This window comes from Acartia tonsa, chromosome 13 (genome assembly GCF_053477335.1).
Source record: "Acartia tonsa isolate MP-2025a chromosome 13, ASM5347733v1, whole genome shotgun sequence".
Lineage (NCBI taxonomy): Eukaryota > Metazoa > Arthropoda > Copepoda > Calanoida > Acartiidae > Acartia > Acartia tonsa.
Window position 1 is genome coordinate 38,370,994 of NC_137272.1, and position 13,595 is coordinate 38,384,588.

Consider the following 13,595-nt stretch of genomic DNA (forward strand, 5'->3'; position numbering starts at 1 on the left):
AAAGTAGCTTGATGTCTGTCCGTCTGTTTGTACCTTAAGATCTCGGTAACCACTGAACCGATTGGATTCTACTCTTCAGGGTATATACCTATTGGTCCTGTGGTGGTTTTAAGCTATTTTCTTGGGGGGTGGGACACCCCCAACCCCTCCAAAAACAAAAAAAATCCCCCCCATTTTTTTTTTTTTTTGTAAGAAATATCCTTGGTCCTTTGTAGAAGATTTCCTTTGTGGAATATTTTTTTTTACAAATTTCACCTTACACTTTTTTACCATCTCTTGGGGCAAAGCCCCTAAAGGCTAGGGGCGAAGCCGCTAGTACAATATAAGGGAAAACATTATTTCTTCTATCAAATATCTCCATAACGCCGCCGATTCCTTGGGGGGCGAATTCTTTCATGAACCCCCATTAACACTAGGACACTAGGTAGTCAAAGTCATTACCTTTACTATCAGGATTATGGTTTCCATCCACAGGAACATTTGTAGGAACAATGCTTCTATGCTTCTGTTGTAAAAATGGCTCTGATTCTGCTCTCGCGTTCTAAATAAAAATTTTAAGTCATTGTAATTTAAAAAAAGATATAAATAGTAGCATAACAACAATGATTTTCAAGTAAAGTCATAAAAAAGTACCAACCTGTCTTTTTCCTTTCTTTGAATGAAACTCTTTCAAATGCTTCTTGCAATTAACCACGGAGGGAAAAGTTTGCGGGCACCGCGGACAGAAAACAATGGCCTCCTAGAAACATGAATATGGATTAGGTACAACTTTAGAATGAATTTGACGATTCATATCTGCACTGGTTTGACAATGAAATATATATATATCATAAGTCCTGAGCTGGATATTTTTATTCAAAGATATCAAAACTGCATTCCAAACCGGAGCCCGCTTATTATATCCTAATATGATCTGACGATTATGGCAGGTGTCCAAATAATATCAGCTGATTTTACAATAGGTACCTACTGTTTTATTTGTAAAACTCTTTATTTCTGTCTACTTAACAAATAGTAAAAATTGCCACAAAATCAAAATTGTCGGTGTTTTCATAATGCCTGTTGTTGAGCAAGCACTGATATCTTCCTTGCCCAATAATTTTCTAATTTTATTGAAAATTAGAGGGGTTGGGGGTAGTTTTCTAACCCATAACGGAGACTATTACTGCTGTGCCCTAACCCTGTGGGAATACGCCGTACAACCTAACATAACATAACCTACAGCTACAAACAAATAAACGCATAACTCTACCCCCACCCCCTCCCTTTATTGTCAATTGTCTATAAAAAAAGGGGGGGAAGATATCAGTGCTCAATAAGTAACTTTATGCGAAAGCGCCAAATTATCCTACCTTTCTATGGGCAATTCCTCCATGAATTTTGAGTCCGCTCCGGGCAGAAAATAACTTGTTACAGTGTGGACATTTAAAACTGTCAAACTGATAGGTTTCATGTTTCAATGGTTTAGATCTAACAACAATCATAATTTTAATGTTAAAAAAGTTAAATGACGACAACAATTGATAATAGAAGTGGAAAAATTGAAAACCCAAACCTGAACCTAGGTATTCTATTGCAATATCAATTTCAATTATTGGTGCAAAAAACAATTTTAAAATTCTTATTGTATGATCAAACATTATCATTATGTCTAAAATGCACAAAATAAGTAATTAAAAAGGGGGGGGGGGCGAAAGTGACACTTTTTGAAACCAAAACTAAGAGTCAACATAGGAACTCGACTAAAAAAAGGGTTACAGGTCTGAGATTTTGCATGGCAGTTGATTTATAGGGGTACAATATGGAACTGTGAAGAAACGGCGGCGCAACCGCCAAAACCGCCGTTTCCCGCCGTAATTTTTGTTGCTTTTTCTCGGCGGTTTTCGGCGGTTGCGCCGCCGTTTCTTCACAGTTCCATATTGTACCCCTATAAAGCAACTGCCATGCAAAATGTCAGACCTGTAACTCTTTTTTTAGTTGAGTTCCTTTGACTTTTAGTTTTGGTTTCAAAAAGTGTCACTTTCGCCCCCCCCCCTTTACAGCAATTAACTTCCTGCTTAAACAAATTTAACAAGGATGACAACATCCACAAAAGCTTAAATAAAGGATACAGTTTAATGACATAATTACATTTTTAGAGAATAAAAACATTGTATTTTGTTGTCCAAGGATTCATTATTCCAAAAATCAGATGAATAGGATAATTATATCATACAAAAATAGCATGTTTTAAACAGACCCTAATTGTAGAAAAGCTTTGATTTTAAAAATACCTGCTGATAACTCTAGAAACCGGTTTTAATGTGGATTCTTCGGTTGACTTTGGAATTGGTTTTGTGTCAAAATTGATAATTTTGTTGGCTGTGAGATACATCTTTTTTCCTGCTGGGCCATGGTGCTGAAATTAAGATGAAATATATAAATTCATTTCATTGGCTTCAAAACGGAATAATATCCACGGAATGGATAGGTAAGGTATAGAATACGTTTATATTCTCGCATACAATGATAAAATGTTTCTAATAGCTGGTTAATATAACGATCTCCCCCCCCCCCCCCTATCTTATGATTTTACCCCATCCCTATCCTGGACCATGGAGGAACATATTGACCAATAGCTTGACATCAAACTAGATTAGTGACCAAACTTTTCGACCAATTATTCTAATCTTTTTCATCATCCATTGTCAATCTTCCAAATTACGAATTAAATACAGGGGTGTATATTCTACATGGGATCCCCTGAGCAAAAATAAGTGGTTTGAGGGGAAAAAAATGTAAAAATTAAGAAAACTGAAAACATTTTTTCCATTTCCCCCCCCTCCTTGGTGAAAAAAACTAAAAAAATAAAAAAATAAATTTTGTGCAGAATAAACACCCCCTGATTATATAATAAATGTTAAAATGTAACCTCACCTTTAAAATATGTTCATACATAAGAAAAGGACTGGTATCTCCATTTGGAATACTGAACCTAGTTAGTTTATTGAATATAAGGATAAATAAGTAAATAAAACTCTAAAATTATGTTTATCAAAAAAAGATCCTAATTTTTCAATAATTCAAATGATATGTTATTTTTGACTTGCTTAAGTTATACCTAGCCAAATAGATTTTCTTTGAAATTTCAATCACCAAGATGGAATTTCCAATTATCTGTCTATTCAACATATCAAGCGAACAAAAATTGTATTTACTCAGCTGCTATAAATGAAAATAGTCTGAATTTTATTGTGTGGATTTCCCTCTAGCCAAGCTTTAATTAACATACGCTTTTTAGTCAGTTTTAATTTAGGGTGCTTTGCCACAAAGTGAATGTTGAGTACTGATCCACGCCCCCCCCCCCCTAATTCCAATAATTATTGGAATAAATTGAAAATAAAGATTAAGGAAAGTTTTTTTTCCTATACGTAAACCTTGCTGGAAGGCCTTAACCCTACGGGGCTACCAAGTAACACTATAACCTATCTTAGCCTGATCCAAAGTAATTCATGAACAAACATAAAACTAACCCCCGCCTCATGTTTAATTTATTTTAAAGGGGGGGGGGGTACAGTGTTCAGAAGGCACTTTGTGTTAAAGGACTATTAATAATATTGTCATCCTTATATTTCCTGCAGATAATACATGTCTTGGATAATACTTTGTTCTCCATCATAATATGATTCTTCATACCACTAAAAACATAGGTAATAATAATCATAAGTAGCATAGGATTAACTGTAAATAAAAAAAAATTAACTAAAGAAAAAGATCCCTCTCGTTGTCTACTTATGAAATATCGTAGGCTAGCTTCAAGCTAACTGAAAAACAAACAAGAAAGCTACAGGTCAAATATGAATAGACGCCGAAGAGAAGGGCAGGTGGATGTTTATTGTTTATCCCCTCAAACTTTGAAACCCTTCATTTTTTAGGTTATCCCCCTTAATCCATAAAGCCTTTGAAAACACTCATTTATCCCCCTAAAAAAGGCTTGGACGTCCTTGCACATTTGATCCCTAAAGTGTTGTTAGCAAAGCTAACATATAAAGAAGAAAAATTGTTGAATAATAATGTTTTACAACAACAAAACCCTGCAGGGTTGAGCTAGATTACTTAACCTAACCAAAACATAGAAAAAAAACATACCTTAAATCACTAAAATTTTGTTCACATAGCTGACAGAAGAATGTTGCATGGGTGGCATACACATGCTGTGCCATGGTCTGTATGCTCACACACTCCAGGTTACAAACACTGCAGTTCTGCAGGCACAGGTGACTAATAATAATAATAAATAATAATGCTAAAAAAAAGTGCTTAAGATGGAACCCCACCACTGGTAAACGTAAACAGGGACGACCAAAAATGACCTGGAGGCAGAGTACTGAAAAAAACCTCTTTAATTTAAAATTAACATGGGGAGAAGCTGAAAAACATGCCAAGGACAGGACATATCATATACATCATGGAGGAATAGGGTGGCCGTATTCTCTGGACTACAGAGTCCAAAAGAGAGACGCGCCTGAACTGAACTGAATGCTGTGCCATGGACTATATGCTCACACACTCCAGGTTACAAACACTGCAGTTCAGCAAACACAGGTGACTAATAATAATAATGTTGTGCCATGGTCTGTATGCTCACACACTCCAGGTTACAAACACTGCAGTTCAGCTGGCACATGTGACTAACAATAATAATAATAATAATATGCTGTGCCATGGTCTGTATGCTCACACAATCACTACAGTTCTGGTTCTGCAGGCACAGGTGACTAATAATATGTGTGCCGGAATCCGCCCAATTTTTGGGCCAATTTAGGAATCCGAATCCGGAATCCGTTTTTTAATAGCGGATTCCGGATTCTTAATTGACACACATGACATCAAAATATATTTATTTTCATTTCACATCTTTTCATGCTTCATTTATTTTTTAAAAATCCTTTTAAAATACTGCTAGAATCCGGAATCCGAATCCGGAAGGAATCCGCCACTTTTTTTGACGAATTCTTTCAAGAATCCGGCCCAAAAATTCGACGGATTGCCATCACTAAATCTTTTATTAACCTAAATGGACTGTAAGTAAACAATAATCCATCCAAATGAAAAAGGAATTTATAGAGAAGATTTGTGTTTGTATTTTGTCACGTGTAATTCATTTCAATAACACCAGTAACGAAATTTTTAACAGACGAACCTACGGACTGTTCCTAATTATAGACAACATATCTATTATAGTATAGATGTATATACAGAAAACTACCTACCCCCGTTTCCATTGACCTTTTTCGTCTGCTAGCGAATTGTTTTATGCTACTTGGCTGAGTTAATACACTCCCGACACAATTAGTTGATTTTCAAAGACCCAATTGAGAGTCAGCAAAAGGTCATTGCAATAGAGAAATACAGTTATTCATCCCTTTCTACCTCTAGTGTTTTACTCTAATTTATAGACAATCTTCGCTTTTAAACCCATGAAAAGTGTCTTTACCTTGCAATATCTTGTGCCATAGGTTCTCGGCACCTGTGACAGCTTGTCGGCCATTTTATGTGCTTCAATAACAGGTGCCTGGTAATTAAAAGTTAAGGAGTTAATTGGTCAATATAATTTGGTGCTTTCCCTTAAAGTGCCTATCGAGCACAATAATTCTCAGCCCCCCTTCCCTTATTTCATATTTAATTCAAAAAAGGGGGCGTCGTGGTAGTGTTTTAAATAAGCCTAGTCCCAGCCCCCCCTTACCTAGTGCTCAATTTAAAAATAACCTGACCTAAAATAATAAAAGAAAACGAAAAACTAACCCCTGCACATATTTCCAATATATTTTTAAAAACAAGGGGGAGGGGGCGGGGTAATATTTTCGATTATGCACTTAGTAACCGCTATTTGTTCAATTTTCTTTTAGTTAAAGTTTTAGGGACGTTTTTTTAGCTTAAATAATGTAATGCTTGTAAATCTTTACACATGGGCAAAGTAAATTGATAAGTAGCCACGCTGTCCTTTTATATAAAGTAGTAAGCTTTTTTTCTGTAGCAAAGGATCTCGCTAACCACTGAACCGATATGGTTCTCCTTAACAATGAAGCTTCTTACAGGTCCAGGGAAGGTCTTTGACTATTTTTTTGGGATAGTATCTTTATCGTCCCAATAAAAGATGACTCCCCCTAATACCTAATCTTTTTTATGTTTTCTTTTTAAAGTAGTAAGACAAACCTGATAGCATAAGATTTGTTTAGAAAATAGTAATCACATCCAGGCCATATGCACTGCTTCACCATACTATCTTCAGATAACTAAAATATTTTTTTTTCACTTTTTGGCAGATATTGTGTTTTAAGCATCATATATTTAAGTTTATGGTAAAAATAAAACAATCTTGCTTTGTTTTAAAAGACATATTACATAAGATTAAAGTTTCTTTAAAGTTCTTATCTTGCAAAGGATGGTAAATGAAACTGTTTTATATCAGGAATAAGGTATAACCAACAAGCAAAATAAATCTAAAATAATTTTTGGGGGAAAATGGAGAGGTCGTCAATTTTACGATGTGTTGCCCCCCAACGACAGCTGAAAAACACGTATAGGTTTCGTGATTTTCTTCCGAATTAATTTCGTTATTGGTATGAGCTGGTTTTATATAATGCTATTTTAGCCAAGATTCGAATCTATTCCCATCCCTAACTGAAATGACCGATGAATGAATTCTCACCTTTGGTTTAGTCCTGGTGTCATGAAGTAGGTTACATGAGTCCCGCATGATGTACACATCAGCCTCTGTTTTGCCCCAGGCTATGGCACCCAAACATTTTTCTGCACGGAATGCTATGTGATTCCTAAAAAATATGTATGTTCCTATCCCATTATTTTAGAAAAATATATATTTAAATACTTGTGACTTGTGACCTATATCCTATTATATAAAGTATAGTAATGGCTATTTCATTTTCCTTTCCTACCCCTTCGAATATAGAGCTCCTCTAAATATTAGGGCCGCAGCCGCTAGGCCTATATTGTTTAATTAAAGTAGTAAGATTTTTTGTCTGGAGATTAAGATTTCAATAACTACTGAGCCGATTGATTCTTCCATTTCAGGAAAGGTCCTGGGATGGTTTTAAGATAATTTTTTAAAAATAAATCTTGGGATGGTTTAAGGCGAATTATAGTTCTGCACTCTCCCTACACCTTGGTCCTCGGGGCGCGGCGCAGCCACTAGTTTTATACAAAAAGAAAGGGGGTTGGGACAGGCAGAGAAATTCAAGCCTAAAACCATCCGAAAACTTTATTTGAAAGTAAAATAGATATAACCCAACCCGGGAGATAGATGAAACGTACTTCCAAACAAATGCAGAGTAAACTTTAATTTACCACGGCCTTCTCAGCTCATAAGGGCATAATTTGCACCTAAAAGCTGCATTTTAGAGTCACAATGGGGGGAGGCGGTTGTGACACTTTTTGAAACCAAACCTAAAAGTCAAAGGAACTCAACTAAAACTAAGAGTTACAGCACTGAAATTTGGTATGGCAGTTGCTTTAAAGAGGTACAATGTGGAACTGTGAAGAAACGGCGGCGGAACCGCCGCTTTCGCCGATTTGTTTTTATGGTGGCTAACGGCGGTAGTGGCAGTTTCACCAACTTTTTTTCACAGTTTCACATTTTACCTCTTTAAAGCGACTATCATTCCAAATTTCATTGCTGTAATTCTTTTGTAAGTTGAATTCCTGTAATTTTGGTTTCAAAAAGTGTCACAACCGCCCCCTCCCTTTTTAACATTATGCCTGAACGTCCAGAGAATAAAAAACAAGCGAATCAAATATATATACATATATATGCATATAAAATGTCTATCTAAAAGCAAAACAATCATTGTTCAAAATTAAATCAACTTAAGTTTTTAATCTGTAAGACAATTCTAACATACCTTAATTGTCGATAATAACTATTCGATACAGACGTAAGAACCGACCATAATGTAAATAAGCTTCACTTATTAAAAAATCACCTAACAGCCTTCCAATCTGCGTTTTCCATTTTGATTAATAGTAATTTTTATGTATTTTAATAGAAAAACATTATTTTTATGTTTTTATTAACTTTTTGTATTATGTAACGTTAGATTATTAACTTATTTGCGCAATAATATGACTTTTTCACTTATTTTTTTCATATAATTCACTATTTTACAAAATATTAGCTTTGTTATTGTATTTTGATCATCTACTTTCCACGATAGACGGACGGCTGTTAAATAGTAAACACGTAAGTGTACGTAGTGTGTGTGTGTGTTGTGACGGAGAGAGCAGGTGTGGGTGTTAGGCCTACGTAGCCTGTGTGTGTGTTCAGCCTACGTAGCATACGTGTGTGTGTGTTTCTCTTGTCCCGGCCCGTAAGACCTCGCAGTTGCAGAAATATTCTCTTATGGGGGAAATGTTATAATTGAGAGAGTAATAATGCTTTCTCAATCAATTTAGTTGAGTGTTAAGAAAGGGGAAGGAGAGGAAAAGAAAGCCGAGAGAAAGCAGAGTTTTCTTTCTACTAATCCTATTATATAAAGTAGTCCTTATACTAAAGTAACAGGATGTCTGTGTGTCTGTCTGTGTGTCTGTCTGTGTGTCTGTCTGTGTGTCTGTCTGTGTGTACCGAAGGATCTCGCTAACCGCTGAACCGATCGGGTTCTCCTTAACAGGGTAGCTTCTCATAAGTCCCGGGAAGGTTTATAACTATTTTGGGGGAGGGTACCACCACCCTCCCAAGAGAAAATCGAAATTTTAAAAAAATTAGGGGAGACTTCAACGTCAAATAAAGAGGTATCGTCATAAAAATTAACTTTAACAAACAAAAACATTTAAAGTGCCACTAGAGGCCTCTAGGGGCGTAGCCGCTAGTAAATTAAAATAGGAAAGCAAAGTGCGATAAGAAAAGACAGACAGACATAGATAGATAGAGAGAGAGAGAGAGATATAGATAGATAGATAGATAGATAGATAGATAGAGAGATAGAGAGAGAGAGAGAGAGAGAGAGAGAGAGAATGAGAGAGAGAGAGAGAGAGATAGAGAGAGAGAGAGAGAGAGAGAGAGAGAATGAGAGAGAGAGAGAGAGAGAGAGAGAGAGAGAGAGAGGGGGAGGAAGAAAGAGAGACAAATGACAAAACTGTCAATAATAGCGCAGCTATTTATTAGATTAATAAAATAAACAATAAATAAACAATTCTCCACAATTAAATACGATCGATACGCTAGTAACTGAAATATTGTTTCGTTAATTTAGGTATTTTAGGAAATCTTTTGGTCCGTTTCAAACTTTGTATGAAGAATTCCGTTTCAATTAAAAGAAAAAGGAATCCATCAGGGGGGGGGGGGAGGGAGGCGTAGAGAATTGTTTTAAAGCTCACTCTAACATTATTATTATTACAAGTGGCTACGCCCCTAAAGGCCTCAAGGGGCACTTAAGGTGGCGGGAAGGGAAGTCGCCCCCCCCCCCATTTTTATTTTTTATAAAGAATAAACACATTTTTGGTGAGGGATCCTTTTTTTCTAGGGGCGTTTCTCTTGGTGGAAGTGTGATAGTACCCTTTCTCAAAATATAAACCCACCCAGGACCTATGAGAAGCTACATAGTAAAGGAGAACCATATCGGTCAAGCGGTTAGCAAGATCCATAACAAACAGATGGAAAATATTTAAATATTTAGGCTTTTTTCTATTAAAGAAAGACGGTCTTTAAACAATATCCTCTTTTTAACCATTTTTAAAAGGGAAGCTTTTTCTATTATTAGGGTCGGTCCGTCCGTACGTCCAGAACGGATAGCTTTTTTCGTTATTTTAGGCATGTTAGAATTGTCCTATCGATTTCAAACTTTACATGGTGATTCATTTAGTAGTTAGCTACGATTTAGAAAGCGTAGCAACTCTATAATCATTACCAAAATGTCCGTACGTCCATTTTAAACATGTTGATTTTTTCTACATTTTTAACAACAAATTTTCATGTGATCTAATGATCCGATTGATCTGAATTTTTGCTTATTGATTCCTGGGACAATAAAGTATAATGTTATAAGCGAAGCAACTCTATAATCAAGTACTAAAAATGTAAGTTATCCATCAACAAATTTACTTGTAATTTTGCTTTTACTCTTATACATTTATATTCTGATTATTCAGTTCTGACACTATACAAGTGTCAATATATTTATACATTATATTCTAGGCATATTCATTTCTGACACTCTACGAGTGTTAATGTTTGTTTATCCAGAGCTTCCCTTTTGTGGATGTTTTCAACCTTGTTAGTAGCGAAGCTACTCTATAATTCACTTTGTCCGTCCGTCGCGTATGTTATTTACTTTGATTGTCATCATTATACAAAATAAAACAGGGTTTCATGTTTATTTTCTCCAATAAATCAATTAATAAATACACTTTAAATCTACTTGTACGTATTAACATCCATGATTTTATTTTTTGTGCTTCGCTACTTATGGATGTTGTCATCCTTGTTTATTTATATTTGACTGAATTGTTCCTGTTAATCAGAAATAATAGAAATAATGAATAAACATATATGTATATTTATGATTAAATCACATTGAAATAAAACTAAAACTAAAAATTATCTGAAAATGGTTTTATATAGTCATAAATACTCTGATAAATACTAGGTTAAATAAAGATAACTTTACATATATTTATCATAATAATCATAAATTGAATTTTTAAAATCAAATCAGGGTTACAATTAGTAGAATAAACAAGGATGACAGCATCCATAAGTAGCGAAGCTCAGAAATTATGAATGTATATTATGAATATATTTACAATATACCAGTGTCATCCTATATATTTGATGAAATAGGAAAATTACAAAAACTTCAAAATCACGCAACCTTTCAAGCACGAAAAATGAAAATCTAGGAATCGATCTAGCACCACAATTTATAAACAAATCTTTATGAAACTTGATGGAAATATGTAGAATATGAGCATATTCAATCCCTGATAATTTCAGCCGCAAATCCTGAATAGGAATTGAGAAAAGAATAGAAAACCTAAAAATCTAGGAATCGATCTAGCAACCCTATTAATATAAAAATCGTAATAAAACTTAAGGAAAATATGTAAAATGTAAATTTAAGCAATCCCTGAAAATTTCAACCCATTATGTTAAAGAGGAGTTGAGAAAATCAGAAAAACATGAAAATGTAGGAATCGATCTAGCACCCCAAATAACAGACGGATGGACAAAACAATGTATAGATTAGATGTGCATATGTTATGAAAATCTTCACTAAAATTTTCAGCTTTCTATCTTTTATAGGAGCCGAGAAAATCACGTTTCCCCCACTTTGTCTCAGACGGACGGACAGACGGACGGACATTTCGAATTATAGAGTAGCTTCGCTACTAAAAAGCTACAAACATTTACAGATGACAATTTGTCTCTTATTTAGTAACATTGTGAACATGGACCACAATTGTTGACTTTTGACCATCACCATCTTTACCCTCAGATGCTGAATTATTCTGATCAGGAGCTACACTCTTGCCACGTTGCTTTCTATTCTTAGAAGGACCCCCATTCTTATCATCTCCCTTCTGGTTGCCTGTGTTCTGATTTGCACCTCCTTTGCCACCTTCATTGCCTGGTTGATTTGGATGTCTGCTGTTTCTTGGACCTGGTCTGGAGTTGCCTGGTTGTGGTCCTCCTTGTTTGCCAGTATTCTGATTAGTTGACTTGTTTGATTGTGGACCCATGTTGCCTGAAAATCGTGGATAAGCACCTGGCTGAAAAGTACCAAGATATTGAAACCCATGCTGTTGACCTTGCACATGTTGGTTAAAGTTTGCTTGCTGATAAGGATTCAAATTAAATTGTGGTTGATAGTTAGGATAGCGTGAAGCCTGAAAACCAGGATTAGATTGGCCTGGAGGGTATTGGCCCTGGTTGAAATGTGGATTATTATTTATCCTTGCTGGTCCTTGTTGGAATGGCTGTCCTTTCATCATATTTTGAGCTTCTTTGGGTTGATTTCCTTGCTGCTTAGCAGGCTTTTTAGGATTAGCTTTCTGGGCATCATTGTCTACAGTTTTGTCATCTTTGATTTCTTCTCTCTTTCCTGTTTTAAGAAATAAAACAGCTTGCTCCTTCATAGCCTCATAAATGTTATCTTTATTCAGGTTGAAATCAACAAGACTTTCAACAGATTTTCTTTCATTTGATTTAATGCCAAGTTTGCGCATGAGCTCAACACCCTTTACTTGATCAGTCAATATTTGTCCAGCATCTAAAACAATAATAAAATGAATATAAAAACCATCCTTGTGAGCACAAGATGTCAGCAAACCTGTCATGGTCATAAAGCCAGAGGTGGATACTTAAAAACCTTAAAAACACTTCAAGACATCTTCCAAGACTCACACTTCAAGTGTTCGAGTTTAGATTTTTACCTCTTTGTGTCTTTAAAGAGGTTTAGTGATTTAGTATAATTCATTGTAATTTGCGTATTTTTGCATTTAAATAACCCCTCCCTCCTTCCTTCCTCCCCTCTTGTTTTAAAAATGATTTAACAAATTTCCTAAAATTTATAAAATTTATTTTAAAAAGAAATCTAAGAAATAAAATATGTATCATATTGTATATTAAAAAAAGATTTCAATTGATAATAAAATAAAGTTTCATTCCCTTGGAAACAACAACTGATAATAAAAGTATACTTTTTATTTTACTATCAGTCTTCAAGGCGCCTGTTGAAGTCTTGTCTTCCAAGACCTAGGCTTCAAGACAATTGTTTTAAGAATGACTTTTTTCCCATAACATATATAATCACGAAACCTATCAAGACTTCAAGTTGATGATAAAGTTTTAATATCCACCTCAGGTAAAGAGCAAAAATATTTTTTGACTTAAACAAAGAAACTTAAATTACTAAATATCCTTATAATAAAGAAAATGGATGTGTGTTTTTCTGTACCAAAGGATCTTGCTAAACGCCAAATTTTTAGCTAATTTTGGAATACGTTTTTTAATAGTGGATTCGGATCTTAATTGGTAGGCTAAAATTAGCGACTTGAGTTTTTCTCTGCCTTTTTGAAGGCAAAGATTATCATCATTATTTATAATTACTTTTTAAAATCTGGTTCGATTCTTGAAAGTGAATTATAGAGAACACCAAGAACATTAACTTTTAGGACATATGTAGCACTTAAATTTTTTAATTTAAAGAAAGCCTTTTAAAATATTGCTAGAATCCGGAATCCGAATCTGCCAAAAATAAGAATCTGAAATCCGCGAGATTCCGCCTTTTTTGGAAGGATTTTTGTAAGAATCCGAATCCGATCCAAAAATTTGACTAATTGCCATCCCTAATTATTTCTGTTCCAAATGTAAGTTAATCTGTAGAAAAAGTGAACCTAACCTTTCAGATGTTCAGCAGACCTCTCAAACTTTTCAATGAACTCATCCAGTGTCTCTTTATCTCCTTTGGTGAGATAGAAGAAATCATTCCAAATCTTGATGAGTTCAGTGGATGAATCAGAGAGCAATTCTTTTTCAAGAAAAGCTAAAACTAAATCAAGACCTAATGCAATAGAAATATTTTAATGATTTATTCAAATTT

At 34.8% G+C, this 13,595-nt stretch overlaps 2 protein-coding genes across 2 annotated transcripts in view; both read right to left on the reverse strand.

Moving 5' to 3' along the window:
* The window catches only part of LOC145335293 (uncharacterized), a 33,536-nt gene extending 25,317 nt beyond the window's left edge, over positions 1–8,219 (reverse strand). Inside the window, exons 1-11 of the mRNA XM_080181030.1 lie at positions 7,983–8,219; positions 6,692–6,815; positions 6,196–6,275; positions 5,477–5,554; positions 4,129–4,260; positions 3,614–3,677; positions 2,917–2,973; positions 2,274–2,398; positions 1,353–1,470; positions 638–739; positions 442–541 (exon numbers count right to left, since the gene is read on the reverse strand). Coding sequence (XP_080037156.1) covers positions 442–541; positions 638–739; positions 1,353–1,470; positions 2,274–2,398; positions 2,917–2,973; positions 3,614–3,677; positions 4,129–4,260; positions 5,477–5,554; positions 6,196–6,275; positions 6,692–6,815; positions 7,983–8,011 — 1,009 coding nt within the window. The 5' untranslated portion in view covers positions 8,012–8,219. The remainder of the gene's footprint in view (positions 1–441; positions 542–637; positions 740–1,352; positions 1,471–2,273; positions 2,399–2,916; positions 2,974–3,613; positions 3,678–4,128; positions 4,261–5,476; positions 5,555–6,195; positions 6,276–6,691; positions 6,816–7,982) is intronic.
* A 2,311-nt stretch (positions 8,220–10,530) lies between these two features.
* LOC145303716 (uncharacterized) lies at positions 10,531–13,563 on the reverse strand. Its single transcript, XM_080145321.1, has 2 exons — positions 13,395–13,563; positions 10,531–12,263 (listed from the first exon to the last, which is right to left on the reverse strand). Exon 2 carries the CDS (start codon positions 12,217–12,219, stop codon positions 11,422–11,424), a length of 798 nt encoding a protein of 265 aa, XP_080001447.1. The 5' UTR covers positions 12,220–12,263; positions 13,395–13,563; the 3' UTR covers positions 10,531–11,421.
* Positions 13,564–13,595: the final 32 nt, after the last annotated feature.

Coding starts and splice junctions, on each gene's coding strand:
- LOC145303716 (XM_080145321.1), bottom strand. CDS start 12,219: ATGCGCAAACTTGGCATTAAATCAAATGAAAGAAAATCTGTTGAAAGT.